Raw genomic sequence first — 21,634 nt, forward strand, 5'->3', positions numbered from 1 at the left:
TTTACTACATAATTCCACATGTGCTCATGCATAGTTTTGATGCCTTCAGTGAGAATCTACAACGTAAGTAGTCATGAAAATAAAGAAAAACCATCAAATGAGAAGGTGTGTCCAAACTTTTTGACTGGTAGTGTAGCAGAGGGTGTTGTTAATCAGTTTCAATTACTTTGGTGTCAATAAAATTAACAACAGGTGTAGTAGAGGGGCAACAATGAGACAACCTCCAAAACAGGGATGCTTTCACAGGTGGAGGTGATTGACATTTTTCCTTCCTCAACTCTTTTTCTGTTTGTTTTTCACTAGAATTACACTCAGGGTGAGTATCACAATGGTTCAACTGCTTATTAACATCTATATCTACACAGCCAGTCACATGGCAGCGACTCAATACATGTGAGGTCAAGACCACGTGCTGAAGTTCAAATTGAACATCAGTGGGGAAGGTGATTGAGTGACTTTGATTGTGGCATGATTGCTGGTGCAGACTCAGGCTGGCCTGAGTGTTTCAGAAACTGCTCATCTGCTGAGATTTTCCCACACAACCAGGTGATAGAAGATAAAACAGATTGCGTTGAGCTGATAGGAAGGCAACAGCAATTCAAACAACCAGTTGATACAACCAAGATGTGCGGAAGAGCATCTCTGAACGTCTAACCTAGAAGCAGCTAGGCTAAAGTAGCAGAAGACCATGATGGGTGCCATTTCTGTCAGCTAAGAATAGAAAACAGCCAACAATTTACTAGGGTTCACCAAAACTAGACAATAGAAGATTGAAAACAACATCATCTGGTCTGATGAGTCGATTTCCGCTGCAACATTTGTATGGTAGGTGAGAATTTAAACCCTAAACTATTGCCGCTGATCGTCATTTAATCAGAATACTTTATTGATCCCTGGGGGAATTTTTTTTTTTTTTTTTAAATGACCAGAGTGTACTCATCATCTGATGACTGTTTTTCCTGCAGACTGCTACACCATGTCATATAGTTTAGATCATCTCAAACATGAGATCAGTGTACTCAAATGTCCTGCACAGTCACCAGTTCAATATAGTAGAGCACCTTTGGGATCTGGCGGAACAGGAGATTCATATCATGGATGTGCAGCTAACTGTGTGATTGCATCATATCAACATTGAACAAAATCTCAGGAGTGTTTCCAGCACTTTGTTGAATCTGTGCTACAAAGAATTATTAGATAGTACAAAAGTGGGTTCAACAGTACCCGTTGTTTCTGCTCTTCAGGTATTCTAACCAAGTAAATCAGAAGGATCACTAAAACTGAAGTTACCTCTTCACATGAACGCTGGCTCTGTCACACTCATGTGTTAAATCTGCCTCAGCGCTATGTAACAAAGCAGCGCAGACCACAGTGGATGCATGTCAATAATGATCTTTAATGTCAATATATACAGAACTTGAAAGAAAAATAGAATCTTAAAAATCAAATGAAATAAATACAGTATCATACAATTTCCACAATGTCTTTTGAAGAGATTTCCATGGAAATGTTTTTTTGTTATTCATTTATTTATTCTTTTAAATTCAGCCTCTCTGGTTCGACAGGGTGCGTCCCATCCCCCCCAGAGAAATCCCGACAGCTCCCCCCACATGCTCTTCATCTTCATTATGTTCTATATAGTTATATCATTTTTGCAAACGATTTCTTGTTACCACATAGTTTCACCTTCAGTATCGAGACAGTATCTTTTGTCCGTCTGCAGCATGTTTAAGTCTTTTGATACACAAGTAAAACAAATCCGACTGAGTTTCAAGGGAAAAGCAATACAGGATCTGTCCACACATGCGTTTATGTTACCAAAAGTGCTGGGAAGTGATTTTGGTTCTGAAGAACCTTCAAACCCGCTTCAAGCAGTATCTGATTTTTTTTTTTAATACATTTATTTATTTATTTTTTGTCTCAGAAAGGAAACAGTTATGCAAAGTACCTCAGTCAATACCAACTTGCCAGCACTCTCACACATAAATCATTACTTCACGTTGAAAAAAAAATAAAATAAAATAAAGTCAGAGAGTAAAAGCAAATGAGGGGAGAGGAGGATGGCGGAGCGAAGATGAAGAGCAGTGTGTGGGGGGGGAGCACAGTTTAACCAAAGCAGCTTTGTAATCAGCCAATCACAGTGAAGGAAAACATCAGCTGGTGCGTTTCTTCCTCACATAAAAAGGAAGAAAGAATGAAAGGCGAGGAGGGTAAGTGCATATGAGAAGCTGTGGAAATAAATACAAGTCTGTCTCCCCAGCAGTAACAGATACGAGGTTCCTCTGTTCGTCTTCGGCTGACTTCTGCAATGCAACCTCGTCCTGTGTGTGTGTGTGTGTGTGTGAGTGAGAGTTTGCAGATGTTCCGGTGTTTCAAATAAATAGATTTTTTTTTAAAAAGAAAGAAAACCTGGGAGACAGTAGTTCTGACTGGCCAAGACTTGGGGCTGTGGGTGTGCGCGTACTTTTTGCTTTTTCTTGTTTGCGTATGAGTCTGACAGAGTGAGATCAAAACTGGTGGGTGAGAAACATGGGTCTACATGTCCGTTGAGGTGAGTTTCTTCATGCTGCGTCTCTGGGCTAAACTGGATGCCGCCACAGGCTCCAACACCGGCTGACTCGTCTTCTGGCTCAGAGCTGAATAGGTGGCAGCCATCGCTCCCTGATGAAACAAAGACACGTGGCTTTAATGTTTCAGCTGGCCTCACCACCACTGCTACTGTATAAATATATAATTAAATTGTTTCTTACTGGCTGGGAAAAAGATAATAGTTTCAATAATGTAACAGAAGCTGACGAAATATTGTTAAAGTTACAGTGTTTTAGTAACCAATGAATGTTTTGCATATACAGTGGCTTGCAAAAGTATTCGGCCCCCTTGAACTTTTCCACATTTTGTCACATTACAGCCACAAACATGAATCAATTTTATTGGAATTCCACGTGAAAGAACAATACAAAGTGGTGTACACGTGAGAAGTGGAACGAAAATCTGACATGATTCCAGACATTTTTCACAAATAAATAACTGCAAAGTGGGGTGTGTGTAATTATTCAGCCCCCTGAGTCAATGCTTTGTAGAACCACCTTTTGCTGCAGTTACAGCTGCCAGTCTTTTAGGGTCTGTCTCTACCAGCTTTGCACATCTAGAGACTGAAAGCCTTGCCCATTCTTCTTTGCAAAACAGCTCCAGCTCAGTCAGATTAGATGGACAGTGTTTGTGAACAGCAGTTTTCAGATCTTGCCACAGATTCTCGATTGTATTTAGATCTGGACGTTGACTGGGCCAGTCTAACACATGGATATGTTTTGTTTTAAACCATTGCATTGTTGCCCTGGCTTTATGTTTAGGGTCGTTGTCCTGCTGGAAGGTGAACCTCCGCCCCAGTCTCAAGTCTTTTGCAGACTCCAAGAGGTTTTCTTCCAAGATTGCCCTGTATTTGGCTCCATCCATCTTCCCATCAACTCTGACCAGCTTCCCTGTCCCTGCTGAAGAGAAGCAGGGACATTCACATTTATTATTTCTGCCACACATAGTGTTTTGCATTTTGGCCAAAAATGGACAGATTCCCCCACCTGAGCTGTAGATCTCTGCAGCTCGTCCACAGTCACCATGGGCCTCTTGGCTGCATTTCTGATCAGCGCTCTCCTTGTTCGGCCTGTGAGTTTAGGTGGACGGCCTTGTCTTGGTAGGTTTACAGTTGTGCCATACTCCTTCCATTTCTGAATGATCGCTTGAACAGTGCTCCGTGGGATGTTCAAGGCTTGGGAAATCTTTTTGTAGCCTAAGCCTGCTTTAAATTTCTCAATAACTTTATCCCTGACCTGTCTGGTGTCTAAATCCAATCAATAATCTGTGGCAAGATCTGAAAACTGCTGTTCACATACGCTGTCCATCTAATCTGAGCTGGAGCTGTTTTGCAAAGAAGAATGGGCAAGCATTTCAGTCTGTAGATGTGCAAAGCTGGTAGAGACACACCCTAAAAGACTGGCAGCTGTAATTGCAGCAAAAGGTGGTTCTACAAAGCATTGACTCAGGGGGCTGAATAATTACACACACCCCACTTTGCAGCTATTTATTTGTAAAAAATGTTTGGAATCATGTCAGATTTTCGTTCCACTTCTCACGTGTACACCACTTTGTGTTGTTCTTTCACGTGGAATTCCAATGAAATTGATTCATGTTTGTGGCTATAATGTGACAAAATGTGGAAAAGTTCAAGGGGGCCGAATATTTTTGCAAGCCACTGTAAATTGTCATATTTTCCCGTTTGTGTCGATCACATTTTCCCAGATGTGGTAAATGAGATGGTCACATGTTTTGTCCAACCAACTGCAGTTCCTCAAATGGCTGTTTAAGACTCCCAAAAAGTTTGAAAATCTAACTTTACAGTAAAACTAAAAATATCTAAACTATTTTTTTGTTTAATGGCTCACCGGTCCGTGAGTCGTTTGGTACCGGGCCGCGAGAGTTGAGGCTTGGGTGTAAAATTTGTGGTTTTCAAGGTTTTTATCGTTTACTCTGTTTCCCTGGGTCTTCCCCCGTGTTGTAGTTGGGAGTCTTATTTTGAAAGAAATATTTACGCGTTACCATAGCGACCAGAGCACTAAGGGGCAGAGAGGAGGATGTTACTCTCAACGTTGTTGACGCATTTCAGGAGGACGCTGCTAATAAAGTTACACAATTACACAGTGAATTCACATTTATTATATTACAAAATACCACAGTTTTTGTCTCGGCCGTATCATTTTATTTTGTTGTATTTATCCGAGACACCTTAAAGGCCGGTCCGTGAAAATACTGTCTGACATTAAACCGGTCCGAGGTGCAAAAAAGGACGGAGACCGCTGTTATAATGGATATGATACATTTGAGTGACAGGTAGGGGCCAATATACTGACAACCAAGGCTGAAAGGTGATTTGAAAATGTCTTTGGGTAACTTCCTCCTCTTTTAGTAATCCTCTGTGATCCACATCGAATTGTTTTCCCTTTCCCCCCAGTAAGAAAAATAAAAACATGACAAGCAGCTACTCTGCCACACAGTCTAAGAGTCCTTGATTAGGCATCTAATGTTTCTGCGGTTTACAGTTTAATGAGCTTTTCTGTGTGGATACAGTTAATTATTGAAAGTAGACATTAGGCAGAATTCTGACATGACCAGCAGAGGTTACGGTGCAGTCCAGGCTAGGGCTGGGCCATATCATACCGTTCACGGTAATACCGGTATAATGTTGGGCAATGATAAGAAAATGAAATATCGCAATAGAATTTGGGTAAAACGCGCATGCGCAGTGCCTTTGTTTTCATAAGCACATGGAGGAAAAAGCGTGCCTGCAACGGAGAATGAGAAGGGCGAAAGTGGATCGCTGAATGAAACGAATGAACCAGAACTGGTTTGCAAAAATGCTGCAACTTCAGTGGTGTGGAACTGGTTTAGCTTTCATCCGTCAGATACACAACAAAGCACTATTTTTGGTAGAGCATGCTAGCGGGCCGTCGTTATTACCGTGTTGTTTGGAAAATACGGCACACTTAAAATCAATCCTTTGTTTTTTCTGAAAATCGACAGTGCCCCTTATAATCCCGTGTGCCTTATGTATGAATTCTGGTTGTGTTTACCGAGTTGTGGAGTTGTAAAGTATTTTGTCTAGTGTCAATTATATCGTCAGTTATATCGTTATCGCAAATTTTCAAATGTATATCGTGATAAATATTTTTGGTCATATCGCCCTGCTCTAGTCCAGGCTACCTAATGTTAACTGAGCAGTCTGGAGACACAAGGATTAACAAAGAATTCTTGGATTTTTAGGACTGAAACCTGCTGTTAATCTGGTCCTTCCTTTAATGGCGACATTATCACCGGATCAGGAAGTGTAAAAAGTCAGAAGCAAAATCCTGTGCATGACTCTGGCCTTTTATACAGCTGCTGCTCTCTGAGATTAAGAGAGGTCAGCTCAGCTGGGTCGAGTGCTTAGCACAAATGATACCCAGACAACCTGACCTGGCCCCCCGTGTGTCCAGCCACAATAGGAGGTCCGTTTTCCAGCAGAGTGAGGGCAGAAATGATTGACCTCTCCACTCATTTGCCTTAGACCCATTTCTGGCTCCAGTCTTAAATACAGGCATTACTGTGCTTTTCAATTTGTGACGCCTAAACTTTGAAACAACCTTCTGCAGTATACAGGATCTGCTCAGTCTGTGGTTTGTTTTAAAGCATCTGCTGAAGAATTACGTCCCCAAACTGGCCCTTTCATTTGGCAGCAGTGGACAAAAAAAAAAAAGTCCTCAAAATCCTGAAGTTTTGGAGGAAATCTGTTTCACTGAAGCCACCGACATCACGATCTGAACACTTTTAGCTCCAACTTTGCGCCCACACGCGCCTCCGTACACAAGTACCAGCAGTGGCTCCACAAATAGCCTCCACTAAACCGTTTACTCTTCCTCAGCCTCCTCATCTGCTCACAAATCTGCTCGTTTCCACCGCACATCACTCCATAAATAAAAAAATAAAAAAAACCCAAAAAACAACAACTTCCTTCTAAATACAACGTTATCACTGTCCATCTGTGCACACAGGGCACAAATCTTCTGACGTAAATGAGAAAACTCTTACAGGTCTTAAGTCCAGCACACATGTTGAGGTGTTACTAATCATTTAACTGTAGTAGATAATAATAATTGTTCCTGTAAATTGAGGTCTTAGCGGGATACGGTTGGATCTACTCACCTTGACGAGGTGCGGTGCATCATGGCGTGTGAGCTGGAAGTGCGGTAGCGTATCTCTGCACGTGATCCAGGAATGCTTTAGAACCTGCTCTGCTGTGTATCGCTGGTGAGGGTCCACATGGAGCATATGGGACAGCAAGTCCTGGAATGCACAAATACAGATTTCTAAAGATTAAAGGGCACATTTTAAAAAGCCACTATGAATTCATACGGGTATAAAGGTTTAATTCTGGCCAATTTTAAGTCAACGGCATGATTTGTATCAAACTTTTAAGTACATGGGAAAAGCGGGTCGTCTTCATTAAACTTTACAACGCTAGGTTTACAAAAGGAAACATCACAGCTGCTTAAAAGGAAGCCTGAACAAAAGGATTTAGAACAATGTGTCAGTGTGTACCTTCGAGCTGTCTGACACAGTATCCCAGTTGCCACCCGTCAAAGAGAACTTCCCAGATCCTATCCGGAGAAGAATCTCTTCCGGTGTGTCGTTTGGCCCATTAGCGAACGGTGTGTACCTGACAGCGATGAAAACAAAGCGCAGATTATGAAATGCATAATCGCATCACATGCAGTTTGCTATTAATCATCCAAACGACTCCTGAGGGTTCTGTGTGCAGTCTTACCCTGCTAACATGGTATACAGCAAGACTCCAAGGCTCCATATATCACAGGCTGCATCATAACCTTGTCGCATTAGTACCTACGGAAACAAAGAACAACACAAGCCATCAGACTCAGAAACAAAGCAAATCATGGATTCTCTTTTTTTGCCTTGCTTCCTGCTCACCTCTGGTGCCACAAAGTTGGCGGTGTAACAGGGGGTTAGAAGGAGGCCGTTGCCTCCCCGGAGCTGTTTAGCGAATCCAAAATCACAGATCCTGATGGAGTCGGGATTCCCCGAGTCGTCCATGTACAGGATGTTGCTGGGCTTCAGGTCTCGGTGTACTACCTAAGGAGAAGGAGAAGATATTCAGAAAACGTGTCCAAATTAACTCTGCTGTGCACGCGCGTGTAAGAGTTTCCTCACCCCTTGGCAGTGGAGGTAGTCAACAGTCTTTGTAATGGTGTAAAGAACAGCACTTGCTTCTCTCTCGGAGAAAAACTTCTGCCTGAGGATTCGATCCAGCAGCTCCCCTCCCTTCATCAGCTCCGTCACCAGGTATACATACCTGCCCTCGTCATACACCTGACACAGAGACAACACAACCCGTCAGAATATACCCGCCAAAAGCCGACTGTGTCGGAAAGCTCACACATAAATGTCACTGACGTCTTTCAGAGTGATGATGTTGGGGTGCTGTCCATATCGCATCAGGATTTCGATCTCTTCAGAGGGGTCCCTCTTACTTTTGTCTATAATCTGAGTGAAACACAAACACAGTATTAGTGATCAAACAACTCTAACTTCTATCAGAGACTTGAGACACTAAAAGCAAACTGAAGCTGTGCTGCCATCTGCTGGTGCTTTATGTATAACCAAATTCCATTTGAGTCGCTCTGTTTTAAATGTATCGATAGTTAAAGACGCTGATGTCCACAAACTCTTATTCTACACACATCAACTGTACTTTCATTGGCCCTACCGAGAGGTGCAAAGCATGTGTAATAAAACGAACCAGTCGTGCCACTTAGTGATCTATTAACCTGCAGCTGCACGACACTGCAAACTAAAGAAGCTGCAGTTTACACCCATGCCTGTCCAAGCATGAGAACGCACACAGGAAAGGCTTTGGAGGAATAAAGCAGGCTCCACAGATTTGTGTCACCAATTCCAGCGTCTGACATTCACGTATGTTTTTAAAGAACTTCTACTTTTAGACATTTTTATGAAATTTTGCTATAATCAGTGTCAGTTCTTGAGGACTGGCAGTGAAGATGCAGTGATTTTGAAAGAACCCAAATTCTAAACAGCTCACGTCTGACTCCGAGTGCACATTTGTGCTGTAATGTAAATGTAATTTACATAAACGTAATGAAATTTCCCAACATGATCGAGATGCAGTTATGAGAAAACAAGCCATCTAAAAAAACAAAACACTTCTGTCCTCTGGTATAGATTCTTTAACATGTTCAGAGGTCACAAGGAAACAGCCGGTTACCTTCACAGCATAGTCCATGGCAGAGACTCGGTGTACACAGCGTTTACAAATAGAGTAGGAGCCGACCCCGATGTCCTCCTGCAGCTCGTACATGTCGGAGAACTTGGCTGAGCCTCCGTGCAGCTGGAAAGGGCAGGAATCATTAACATTTATACAGTGTCCTGTGACATTACAAAAAAAAAAAAAAAAATCCAGCACAGCATCACCTCGTGTCCTTCACGAGCGACGCTGAAGGATGCAAGTAACACTTCAGCTTGTCTATGCAAGTCAACAACGTGTATCAAATGTTAGAGCATCCTGGTAATTTGAGTCCCACAACAAAGAACATAATGTCAGTGAAGTTGACCTTTGAAGAAGAAAAAAAAAAAAAAAAAAAAAAAAAAAGACTGAGTACTTCATCATTTTATCTAATAGTTTGACCTTTAACCACCAAATGTTTAGCAGGTCAACCTAAAGTTCAGGTGGACATCTGCACCAAACTGTCCAGAGTGAAACTATTGCTGCACATTTACACAGGTGCTCCGCAGCAAACCTGCCATCAACTTTGTAATGTGCCTGTTTGTTTGTGTCGGTCAGCAGCAGAACAGTCATTAAAAGATCATTTAATTTGGATCCTAGACCTCTGCCACCAATCCAAACTATTCCACTGTAATTACAATCAGCAGGCAACAGAAAGAAACCGTGTCAGCAGCACCCAGGTATTAGTTACAATGTTTCAGTGACCAATCGGTCTTACTGTGTTCTGCACAGAGCTGCAACTGCATCATGAAATTTATGCATGGCTCCAAAACAGGAGAAACTGCTGAATTTCTAGAGATTACAATAGTTTCTCATGAACGCTGCTTCATGAAAAGAGAGAAAATAAAAAAAATTTGTGTGAGCTTCGTGCATGCAAGACAATACTTCAAGTACCATTAAGTACCTCGTGTAAAGAGTGAGCGAATACAAGGTTACGATAACGCATCTTCACCTGAACTATGGGGAGGATGCTGAGCAGCGGGGAGCTCTTGTTCTCATCCATGGGGGTCGGCGCAACAAAACTGAAGCCTTTGAAGAGCTGGTGTGCATTAGCACTGGGCGGGATACCTGGGGAGTCTAAATAAACCAAGATAATTCAGAATATAAACAGACTAACATAAACACCCACTAACATTTTGCAGTTGCTGTTTCCATGGCTGCAGGACTAGCTGTTGCTTGTAAGCTTAAAAACATGTGAGCAGAACGTGCGTGCGTGCTTGTGTGTGTGTAGGTGTACCTTTCGGTGTTTTAGCGGTGAACTCTGGGTCAAAGCAGAACGTGTCATCTGGTTTACCTGCTGCGGGCTTGAACGGGGGCTGGAGCTCTCTCCTGTACAGTTTCTGCAGGTACAAAAATGCAGGAGACACGTAAACGTGTGAGGAATCAAACTATCACAGGCCGTCTGGAGCGTGTGAACATATGTGCAGGAGAGGCCAAGACCCCTCCCAGATTAACCCCCTGAAATCCCACCACCGCTTGGTCCGGCCAATAGCATCCTGCCGGCTCTTAAACGCTCATGCAGGGCTATTAGTGCACACACAGTGAGAATTGGACCTCTGCCCAGACTCATGCACACACACATACGCGCACACACACAAACACAGATCCCGTGGCCAAGACTGATGGCCAGTAGTCACCACGCCAAGCATTTGTTAGGTGTGAATCCTCAGCAGAAGCTGGGGAGTTGTGTGTGTTTATGCGTGTGGGTGTGTGGGAGAGAGGAGGAAAAAAGAAAAAGAGTGTGAGAAGTGCGTGTTGGTGTGTGCACTCACATTCCAGTCGATGGTGGAAAAGAATGCATGGCGTTTGATCTCTTCCACGCCGTCGGGCCCGGCCCCTAAAGACACAGATGGCTCTGGTTCAGTTAACCCAGCGTTATTGCTTTTCATCGACTCATCCGCACATTATTAACCTCTTGGCCGATTTCGAGGTAGAAGCGGATGCAATGTTAACCAACCTTAGGCTTAGTGAACAGCGTGACTTGACGATCACGTTTCCTTACCTAGCCTGTTAGCAGGGTTACGTTTAAACAGCATTCTCAGCAAACTCTGGGCTTCCAAACTAAGGAACTGGGGCATTCCCAACTTAGCTCTGCAGGGAGAGAGACAACAGAGTGACAGATGAACATGGGGGGGGGGTCACTGTTATCATCTACATATCAAAACTTGTCTGACATGCCTTAATGATGTCATGCATAATGACTCACTTGAGAATCATGTTCATAGTCTCATTGCGGTCTTTCCCTTGGAATGGTAACGTCCCTGTGAGCATTTCAAACTGCAAACACACCGTAGGTCAGGTTTTTTCCTTTTACTTTAATGTATAAAATTCCTATGAATACATATGTCCCATGTCTTTTCTTCCTATTTAAATCAAGTTTGTGTGAGGTTTGTGAGGTTGCGTACCATAAGTACTCCCAGAGACCACCAGTCTGCACTCTGCGTGTGTCCTCTCCTGTTGACCACCTCAGGGGCCATATACTCCACCGTACCACAGAAGGAATATGCCTTCTTATCAGCATCTACCGACTCTTTACTCAAACCAAAGTCTGTGTAACATAGTAAAGTTTTAGGCAAGAAGTTACAGATTTATTTGGATTTTACTTATTTATACAAAACACAGACCATGCATATTAACTTTGCTGCATTTAAATAAAAACGTAACCAATGCAATACACGTACGACTTCTAACCAAGCTAACTTGCAGATCTTTTCCTGGTTAGGCTTTTAAGATGCAGTATAGCAACACAAATATAAATCAAACAGTTAGAAAACAGCAACAGCAACCACAACAAACAGGAAATAAATAGAAACAGTTAACTCATTTCAGTGATCACAGATTTGCTTTTGTTTAAGGCATAATTTTACCTTTGCATTAAAAACTGATCTTAAAATTTTTAATGTTTTGTTGATGCATCTAATCAATATCATTATTACGAAACTCATAATAAGCAGAAGTGAAACGCGGCTACACTGATCCATCATCATCAAATGAGAGAAAGCAGGAGGACATTTCCGACTGTTAGTTTGATTTCTGACAGCAACATCGGGCGTCTCTGGCAGTGAAACGCCGTCGTGTGTGAGGAGCACACGAGTAAGATATTTGACAAACAACAAAACTAGTAGGACTCAATACTCAACAGTAGTGGCACATCTATCACTTTAAGCATGGTCATATTTAACAGGTTAACTACATTAGACTCTTTCCTGATTCTTCATAGTCAAAAAAAAGTAAGGTAGCTCATACCTGTTAACTTTATGTGTCCAGCTTCATCAAGTAAGATGCTGAAAGACAAGAAGAGATTTCACAGAGGTGAGCATCAAAGCATCTCATGTTTTGTGATTTCTGCATAAAGCACGACTAAAGCGAGTGAGTTGTGAGAGGTTTGTATAAAACGTTCAATCCGTACGCTGCAGACATTTTATGAAAAACGGAGCAAAAGCCGGAAAAACTAAACCAAAATTACTTTTCATACAGCAGGTAAGTTAGAAAACAAAAATAACCCTTCAACTGATTTTCTTGAAAAATTAATGTTTCATCAAATCTGCCTTGTGATATGGAGAAATTTTCCTAGATTTATGGTATGTATTTATGTTAAATTTTCATTTACAGAAATGAAATCATATTAGAGATGGAGCAATTTTGTTTTTGTAATGAACTGTGATCCAATACTGATAATTATGGTTTTTCTTTTTTTTTAAAGTGCATGACAGCAAAGACAGGTGCTGTCTGGAGGTATCTCACCCTCTCTCACCAATAAGTTGTTTGTTTCGCAGTCGTTCAGCAGTTTCTGACTTTTTTTTGCGACTCGTTTTGGCTGAGTGAGCCGACAATAAGAGAGCCTCAGACAGCTTCTTTCTCCATTCCAACTGCTATGTTAGCCTCCCAACAAGCGTCAAACGCTGCCTTGCATTTACAGTGACCTGGCATGTTGTCAGCTTTACTCTGCTCCACTCCGTGTGTGTGAGGGCCGCACACCGTGGGGAAACTAACGCAGACTCAAACTGAGCAGAGAGGTTTATCTTTTTTTTTTTTTTTTTTTAAGTCAAATAAAAAAATAAAAATAAAAAAATAAATCTTTAACCATTTTAATTTATGCATACATATATATTGATTAGTCACATTTTATTTTACGTGGCTGTGTAATCAATAGGTCTATTGTGTAATCTATTGTTTTTACAGCTATTGTTTTAATTCAGACTATATGTTAATTGTATTAGCTGCTAACAACTAGCAACACACACACAATATAGTTTGCAGCAATATAGGTGAAAGATCAAAGTGGTTTTGTACTTGAAAATGTTTGTAATGAAACCAAAAGCAATCGGCTTTTGCAGTTCCCTTCTGTACTCCCTTCTGTACCATTGCGCGGGGCTTTGCTACGACAGGCTGAAAGGGGAAGATGAGGTCTGTGATTCTTACTTCTCTGGCTTGAGATCTCTGTAAACTATGCCCAGGTTGTGCAGATGGTCGAGGGCCAGGGCCAGCTCTGCAAGGTAGAATTTCACATCTTCCTCTGTAAACATAACCTGATAAGAACTGGACAAATTTACTCTTTGAACTCTGAAGAGAAATTCAGCAGCAGCAAAGGAAACAAAAAACAAACAAACAAAAAAACAAAAACAAAAACAAACTTGAATATTAAGCTTCAGTTACCAAAACAGAGAAAAAGAGTATTATCGTTATTGTCACAACAACATCAACATTTCAAATACGTTTCAGGATTCGGCAAGCTGTTGATCTGACGCCGCTGGCAGCTATCGCTTTGGTTCTGAGACATGCTTTCAACAATAGGTCTATCCAGAGAACAATCACACATTGTCTGAGTGCCCTGAAAGCATCTGAGAAAAGCTGAGCCGGGAATCTGACTGACAAGCAGCTGATGATGAAAAAGGGGGAATAAAGATTCCAAGAAAAAGCACTTGCCTTTTCATGAGGAATTCAAGTCGGAATTTGAATAAAAAACAAACAGAAGATATCAGAGACAAATGACTTGGCACATTTATGCGCTTTTAAAATAAATAAAATACTCTTGCATACTAAAATTGCACCTGCTCCATTAGTTGCCGTCATATTTACATTTCCTTAGGGTTTATAAATTAACATTTTGGCATCTGTAGCTCTGAGTTTCACAAACATGGGCACTAATAGGATTTTTATTTTTAAGAACATCTCAGATTTTTTTTTTTTTTTTTTTTTTTAAACCAAAGTACAAAATAAACAGAATAAAGACAAAAATAAGCTTGAAGGCATAACAACATGTAAGACAACAGAATGCCAGCTTACCTCTTTGGATAAGCGAGTGAATACATCCCCTCCCCTGAGAAAGTCCAGTATTAAATACAGTTTCCCTTCTGTCTGAAAGGCTGCGGAGACAGGAAACTGACAATTTATCCACAAGCCAACAGTATTGTGATTTAACAGAGATGTCGAGATGAAATGTCAAATCCTGTTAAATAACTAAAGCATTCAAAAATATTTTGTTAAATGAGGTTAAAGGCATTTCTGACTGAAACACGATGCGGATAAACAGCTTACGCCATGTTAAACCCACCCTGAATACATTCTGTATGATCATACAGTTACACGCACATGAGACGTTACAGCAACATCTGATTTCAATCAGTTCTGCAAACTGTTTTTTTTCTGGAGCAGAAAGCAAAAAAAAAAAAACCTGAAATGAACACATGGTTCTGATTCCATGTAGAGGGTCAAAACTTTACATCCGCGTATTAATTCAGCGCTGCTGCAAGTTCCAAATGCTGGTGAATGACTAGACTCACCAGAAAGTCCAAGGAGCTCAGAGCACGTCTGAGAAAGACGATGACAGATTTTTGCACAAGTCAGGGACATCTCTTGAAGCCATTTCTAAAGACTTTTATAGTCTAAGATTATAAGTTTAAATGAAGTGCAGCCACTTTGTCAGAGTCTGAAAAGGACTCAAAAAGCTTTGATGCGTACACTACAGCCCTGAACTCCTCCAGACATCACCCAACAGACGTGCACGGGGGAACACAAATGCAGTCAGACTGAACATTAGCCGGTCTTTAACCTGATAGCTCCCTACTATAAAGTCTGCGATGTCGAATTATGCAGATGTGTGAGCAGCGCAGCTATCTGTCAGGTGCGTTCACCTACTGAGTGGGCGTCATGTTTACCGCTTTCAGCGTGCTCCATCAAGGCAGCACCTTCGTATAAACAACACTGAGTAGTTCCAGTTGTGTTAAAAGCACCTGAAGTAGAACCTTTCATTCTTTGTGCTAAGGAGAAAGGACAACTGTAGAAAATATCCTGACCGTTTTTTCTGAAATTGTCCGACGTTTACACGTTAAAAACGACAACAACATTCGGCTCGGCTGACACGAAGTTGGAGAAATTATCCAGAAATCACCAAAGCACAGGTCTGCATTGAAGTAGAAGCGGCTAGAAGGCAGAAGTGGGAATGAGCAGACACCCCATGAATACAATATTACTGCCATTTCTAACATTTTGCAATGTGCAGAGTATTGCAACATATATTGTAATTTATCACCTTTTCCAACTGCAAATTATGTCCTCAAAGATTAACTTTAACAGTGCCTGTTTAATCCAATAAGACAAAGTTATCTCACGTCAAGTTTTTCTTGCTGTAAAATGAGCCAAACACACCAGCACTGTCACTAAAACCTGCCATAAATGTTGCCATAAGATGGGAGTTAGCCTGCCATCAGTCTGCAATTGAATGGGGTCAAATTGGCTATTGCAAGCAATCTTTTTAACTGTGATCAATCATTGAAAATCTGTTGCTTGCTACATAGAAAGAAATTCACATTTGGACGAAATGCATATTTAACTATTACCACTGCACTCAGCAAACTTCCTGTTCTTCAGGAATACCACCGTTCTGCAGGGTTGCCGCTGATTGACCAGCCTGCGCAATCACCTTGCGATCAAAAGTGGTCGTGAATGTGCGACAGCCTCAAGCTCGAGGCAACCATTTAGTCACAATAAGTTGCAGTTGCAGTCGGTCAGAGAATATGAAAGAAAATCATCAGACTGACACTGATTTTTTGCAAAGAGGTTCTTTTCCCATTTTTACTGCTGTGGTGGATGGTGGTGCATGAGATGAGCCAGAACATTTTATACACTTCATAAAATGCACATATTTGGTGTTTCTCTATTGATACATTATCACCACATAAAACACTCTGATACTATGACACACTGATCATTTTCCCCCACCCCTACTGGAACATCAGTGTCAGTCTACCACCAATCATGTTTCACATCACCACACACTGACAGGCTGCAGAACTTCAGCGCAACCTCAAGCTATTAGCTAGACTCTTGAAACTTAAAAACAACTAGATTTCCAACAGGACAGTGACGCCCTTAAAGAGAGGAAAGCTGGTTGGGGAACAGATAAATTGCCTAATATTAAGCTTCTCTAAAGCCTCAACACTACTGAAATCTGTTGACTCGGCTTTAAAGCCAGTTCCATGCCAGGACAACAAACTTTATTGAACTCTACCAATTCGGCCAAAAACAAATGAATGATTACCAGAATTACGCCAAAAGCTTGTTTATGTAAAATTCTGGACCCCATTGTGTTTTTTAAAAAAAAAAAAAGATTTAAAATGCGTGCAGTACATTTCACTTATTTTTGAATTTTTATTTTTACTTGATGTAAAAGTTTCCATCCCAGAAAAAGAAATAAATGAAATCCTGATGTTTCCATGACGTTTTAGTCCATGATGAGTGCATCTAAATGTTCAAAACTGTAATAGCCATGCTATGTGTATTAAAAATAAATAAATAAATAAATAAATAAATAAATAAATAAACAAACAAACAAACAAACAGTGTTTGTCTTACCGTAGTGCAATTTCACTATGAAGGGATGATTGACTTCCACTAAAATGTCTCTTTCCATCTTAGTGCGAACTCTGTCCCTGACTGGAGACAAAGGAGACAGATTGAGGCATTCAGAAAGAAATCCAGCACTGTGGACAGACAATACTGGTGCTGTTTTATGCTGAGATGGCCAAAAACAGTGGTATTACCTTTCAAAGATGCCTTTTTTAGAACTTTCATTGCATATAACTGACCAGCATCTGGACCCACGATCTTCCTGACAAGAAACACCTGACAGAAGGAGAATGAGAGGATTTTAGACAGATATAAGCGCCGGCACAAACAAACCACTCGACTCATCTCCAGAGTTCCCTCACCTTGCCGAAAGAGCCCTGGCCGAGGACTTTTAGCAGTTCGAACTGAGACGGATCGGCTTTCTCGCAGCCCTCTTTTACATGGTGGGTGATAGGAATCTCCTTATATGTCCCATCATCCTACACAAACATTAGCAGAATGAGACAGAAACACGAGGCGGTGGGGTTAGGTCACCGCTTTATGCACACAGACATGAAGACTTAAAAGCGCAGCCTTACTTACACAGTGTGAGAAAGACTCTCCCTCCTCCATGGGCTCATCCATGATCTGATGCCCATTGACCTGCAGCCAAAGCAACAAATCTGATCAGAGTTGTTGTCAACAGCAGTAAGCACTTTCACAAAGCTTATTCATCCTTGTTTTTAGCTGAGCAGGACTATGACTGCAGCAGCAGCTGCACGCCCACATGTATGATGGAAGATTCAACAGATGAATTCGATGAGTCACACATGCAATAATACGGCACTGTCCCTTTTCCAACTGTAGTTCTCTGCGTGGTGTCAAACAGTATGGAGTCCATACTTTAATCCCGTCCAGCTGTCCAGCCCTTATCCTGTCCCTATAAAGCCCCCCCATTATTAGCATTCTAGCTTAATCCCCAGTGAGAGCAAAAAACAAGCTCCAAGAGTCAGATATTTGCTGGAGCTACAGTCAGCATTCAAGACATAATAGGGCCTGTTTCTTTTAGAGCGTCTAGCTGATGATGCTGGTAAATGCATACTTTAAATGACCGCAGACCACTTTTAAGAAGCGCCCCCCCACCCTCTTTGTTTACTGTAACAGCCACGCACGCTGAAATGACATTGTCAGAGGAGGAATGTCAGATATCTCGGCATCTGCAAATCAAACGACTGACCACAAAAACATTATCCAGGTCTGAATATTTCAGTTATGGGCTGAAGCGCAGCCTGCATTATGTATTCAGTCCACTGTGTTTGTGTGTGTTGAATTCCATCAAGCCTCTGAAGAGGGGTATGAGTCATAGCACTACGCAAACCCACTCAGTGGGTGGAGCCACCAACATACACTCGTGTACATCCACACAACGGAGGCCAGCAAAACCACTTTCCAATATCTTGCTACTGCTGCTGCAGCAGAGCAACACTGGCAAGAAAAACATATTTAAAAGAAAAAAAAAAATCTGACAAGATAGACACCGCAAAGGCCGAAACAACGCAGAATAAAGCTGAAAGCAAACGCCTCGATGCATCTGTGAAGGGTAACATCCAAGCTTGGCCGAAGCCAGGGCAGAGCTTGTGTCATAATTCACACATAGATTTTTTTCACTCCCACCTTTGCTGTGGCTCATCACAGCTTGTAATGGGAGTGCAGCCTACACTCAGCGCAACCAGGCCAGCCTTTTGCAGCCATCTGATGTCTGACAATCCTACATAATATCATTTTGCATACACTTATACCGGCATACAAGGGTTTGGCCTGAGAAAAAAAAGAAGTGTTTTATGTGAGAACTGATACAGTGTTGATTAAACAGCCAGCATCACCACTGCTCTGGTTTAGGTAGCTCAGCTGATATTTACTTCTGTAATCTCACAGTCTTCAAAGCTGCAGCTTACAGTAAACAGCAAATTCAAGTGTTTGTCTGCAGTAAAACTTTTTAAAAGTGGCGATCGTGGCTCAAGAGTTGGGTGTTCGTCTTGTAATCGGAAGGTTGCCGGTTCGAGCCCCAGTCTCGGTCGTTGTGTCCTTGGGCAAGACACTTCACCTACCGCCTACTGGTGATGGCCAGAGGGGCCGATGGCACGCCATGGCAGCCTCGCCTCTGTCAGTCTGCCCCAGGGCAGCTGTGGCTACAACTGTAGCTTGCCTCCACCAGTGTGTGAATGTGAGAGTGAATGAATAGTGGTATTGTAAAGCACTTTGAGGGGTCCCGAAAAAGCGCTATATAAAAAATGCAATCCATTATTATTGTTATTAAAAGCATTGTAATATTTGGGCCATGAAGCTGATTAAGTTATTATAAAAGGTATTATATGAAAGATTAACAAAAAGCTTTAAAAGTTTCCAAGAGAAACCTCAATAAAAATGGAAGGGTCAGTTCAAACAACCCCGGGATGTTTCAGTAACTTTCTGTTGACTTTACGAAAGTCACAGAAGTCTGCCAGACGGACTTTTTCAGTGTGTAAATGTGAAAGGACTGCAAAGAATCCCAGAAATCAGGTTTAGGATGTCAAGTTGGCTTTGCTGCAATTGGAAAACCTTATTACCGAGCCCGTGCAAAAGCAAATTGAATCCTTCCCACAGCTATCACAAGACTGTTTCTGGATGTCTTTGCAAAAAGGTATCACTGGTTTGTACTAACAGAGAGAAACAGTACAGCTCCATATTGCGCAATTTTCAGTCACAGCGTCGTCACTTTATTGCCGCTGTCAGTCCATTGTTAAACGCGTTGTGCACTTTTTTGGTCAAATTATAACTTATAAAGCTGCGCACAGACGTTTTTGTTATTAAGTTATTAACAACATCACTAATTCACAAGTACTGCTGACAAGCCAACCTTCAGCAGTAAACACGACTGACCGATTTAGCGCAGCTAATGATAAACTTTAAACAAAAAAAACAAACAAAAAACTGCAGTGGCTGGATTCATGCGCTGCCTAACTACTACACACACAGACTAAAGTACTTTAGCAACCTTTTATTACTTAAGCAGTAGAGGTTGGATAACAACTTGGCTCCCAAGTTTTCAAGCCTGCAAGCTGTCAGCTATCAAGCTAGCTGCTGCTAATGCTACAAGCGCTAAGCTAGCTAGGAGGTAAACTCCTCCTGAGAAGTGTAAATAACAAGAAAAAGATGCGCGACGGGCACCTGTCATTGGGTAAAAACACCAGTGTCGGTGCGGAATGATGAGCCGTGGCGAAAGACGGGACGGGTAAGTGTTAAACTAATAAGAAAAAAAATCAGGGCAGTGCAATAAAAACAAACATCTAACCAGCTGTTAGCATTAGCTAGTGCGTTAGCATGCATCACGGTGCGCTGCAGGTCGTGATGCGAATTTAAGCTCTGCCGAGACGAGCGGGGCGAGATAACTTAACGGGACACCACGAAACCAGAAGCAACGCGGCGAGATTAACATGCAAAACACGCATTTGTCAACTCACCTCACTACTAACGCTGTTTACCTCCATCTTGTACCAGGATTCCTCTCCAAGTCTAAGGCATCGTAGTCCACCTAGACCCCCGCTCCACGTTGCATGTCTTTCCCCCCCAACCACCCTCTGTGGAAGTCCGGCTTTTTTCTGCCTCGATGCTCCGATGCAGGCTGTGGAACCGCGGCCCGCTCCGAGGAAAGGTTTGGAGGGTCGGCGCAGGGAACAGTCGATGTTGATGACTGGATCACACGCTCGCCGAAAGCACCGCTACCCTACCATAGATGCGAATATGGCGGCTACCGTGGTACCTGATCGTCAGTGAATGGGACTTTATTGACGTATTTATGACGCAATTCAGTTAAGGATTTCCCCCGTCCAAACCAAAGCAGCAGGTCTCGAGATAGAGAGGAGGGAGAGTGGACGTGGTGGCGCGGGGACCTGATGCTGTGTGTGACATGCACACATCCGGTTGATGGACTATTTGCTAGCGACCGAAATAGTTAGTCACCGTGACTGTGGCAGGCAGGGAGTTATTTTTTTGCTTTTTTCTTGCTGTTGACGCATGATGAAATTAAAGCGCAAACGATTTGTAAGTTAGCGATCTTAACAGTGCGAGCTGTACGTTTTAAAACCACTGTTTCATAAGCCTTTCCATCCCTGGTTTAAGTGCATATAAGAGGCTTAACGCTCTCCGCTTTCTCTGCAGCTTTCTCCCACCCACAAATGCTCCGTGTTTGTGTAGTGAACGACTACATGCGTGGATTTGTCTATTTGATTTGGCACACGCATTTCTTCAGTCTAAACAATACAGCTTAATTATTTAAATATATATTCGTGTACATATTTGGCCATTAATACTTCCTTGTACAAGTCAAGATACAGTAGGTCAAAACTTACGTGCTAATCTGTTAATAAATACCAGTATTTGCAATAAGACTAACTGTATTTTAACAATCAAACCTATGAGGAAGCACTTGGCGACAGTGGTAAGGAAAATCTCCATTTTAACAGGAAGAAATATCTGGCAGAACCAGGCTCAACCCAACTCTGAGCAGCCTGCAACTATTACAGCAGTGTAACTAAGGAAGGGTTTGAGGTCACCTGATTCAACCATCACTACAAGCTTAATCAAAAAAATAAAGTTTTAAGCCTAATCTTGAAATTAGAGAGGATGTCTGTGTCCCGATTCCAAACTGGGAGTTACGTCCACAGAAAATGGGCCTGAAAGCTGAAGCTCCCATTCTACATTTAAATACCCTAGAAACCAGTAGTAAGCCAAATGCCTGAGAGCAAAGTGCTCTACTGGGGTGAGATAAGATGAAGATAGATGGGGCCTGATTATTCAAGCCTGTATGCTTGGAGTCCCCGTCAGTACTTTCACTGCAGCATTCTGGATGCACTGAAGTTGATTAACTGAACTCATACTGATGGCGCTCCAGTAGCAGTGTGTGTGTATGCAGCTGCGATCATT

At 42.0% G+C, this 21,634-nt stretch overlaps 1 protein-coding gene across 1 annotated transcript; it reads right to left on the reverse strand.

Moving 5' to 3' along the window:
- Positions 1-1,376: 1,376 nt before the first annotated feature.
- On the reverse strand, positions 1,377-20,311 carry rps6kal (ribosomal protein S6 kinase a, like). The gene is made up of 22 exons (XM_040015596.1): positions 20,173-20,311; positions 17,276-17,335; positions 17,056-17,172; positions 16,888-16,969; positions 16,700-16,780; positions 14,132-14,211; positions 13,268-13,374; positions 12,092-12,129; positions 11,251-11,393; positions 11,052-11,122; positions 10,848-10,936; positions 10,618-10,682; positions 10,083-10,185; positions 9,798-9,922; positions 8,828-8,950; positions 7,999-8,088; positions 7,756-7,914; positions 7,516-7,677; positions 7,352-7,428; positions 7,126-7,243; positions 6,730-6,870; positions 1,377-2,661 (listed from the first exon to the last, which is right to left on the reverse strand). The coding sequence occupies exons 1-22, from the start codon at positions 20,197-20,199 to the stop codon at positions 2,536-2,538; spliced, it is 2,184 nt and encodes a 727-aa protein (XP_039871530.1). The 5' UTR covers positions 20,200-20,311; the 3' UTR covers positions 1,377-2,535.
- Positions 20,312-21,634: the final 1,323 nt, after the last annotated feature.

The sequence above is a fragment of the Simochromis diagramma genome, unplaced genomic scaffold (genome assembly GCF_900408965.1).
Source record: "Simochromis diagramma unplaced genomic scaffold, fSimDia1.1 OVJJ01000685.1, whole genome shotgun sequence".
NCBI lineage: Eukaryota > Metazoa > Chordata > Actinopteri > Cichliformes > Cichlidae > Simochromis > Simochromis diagramma.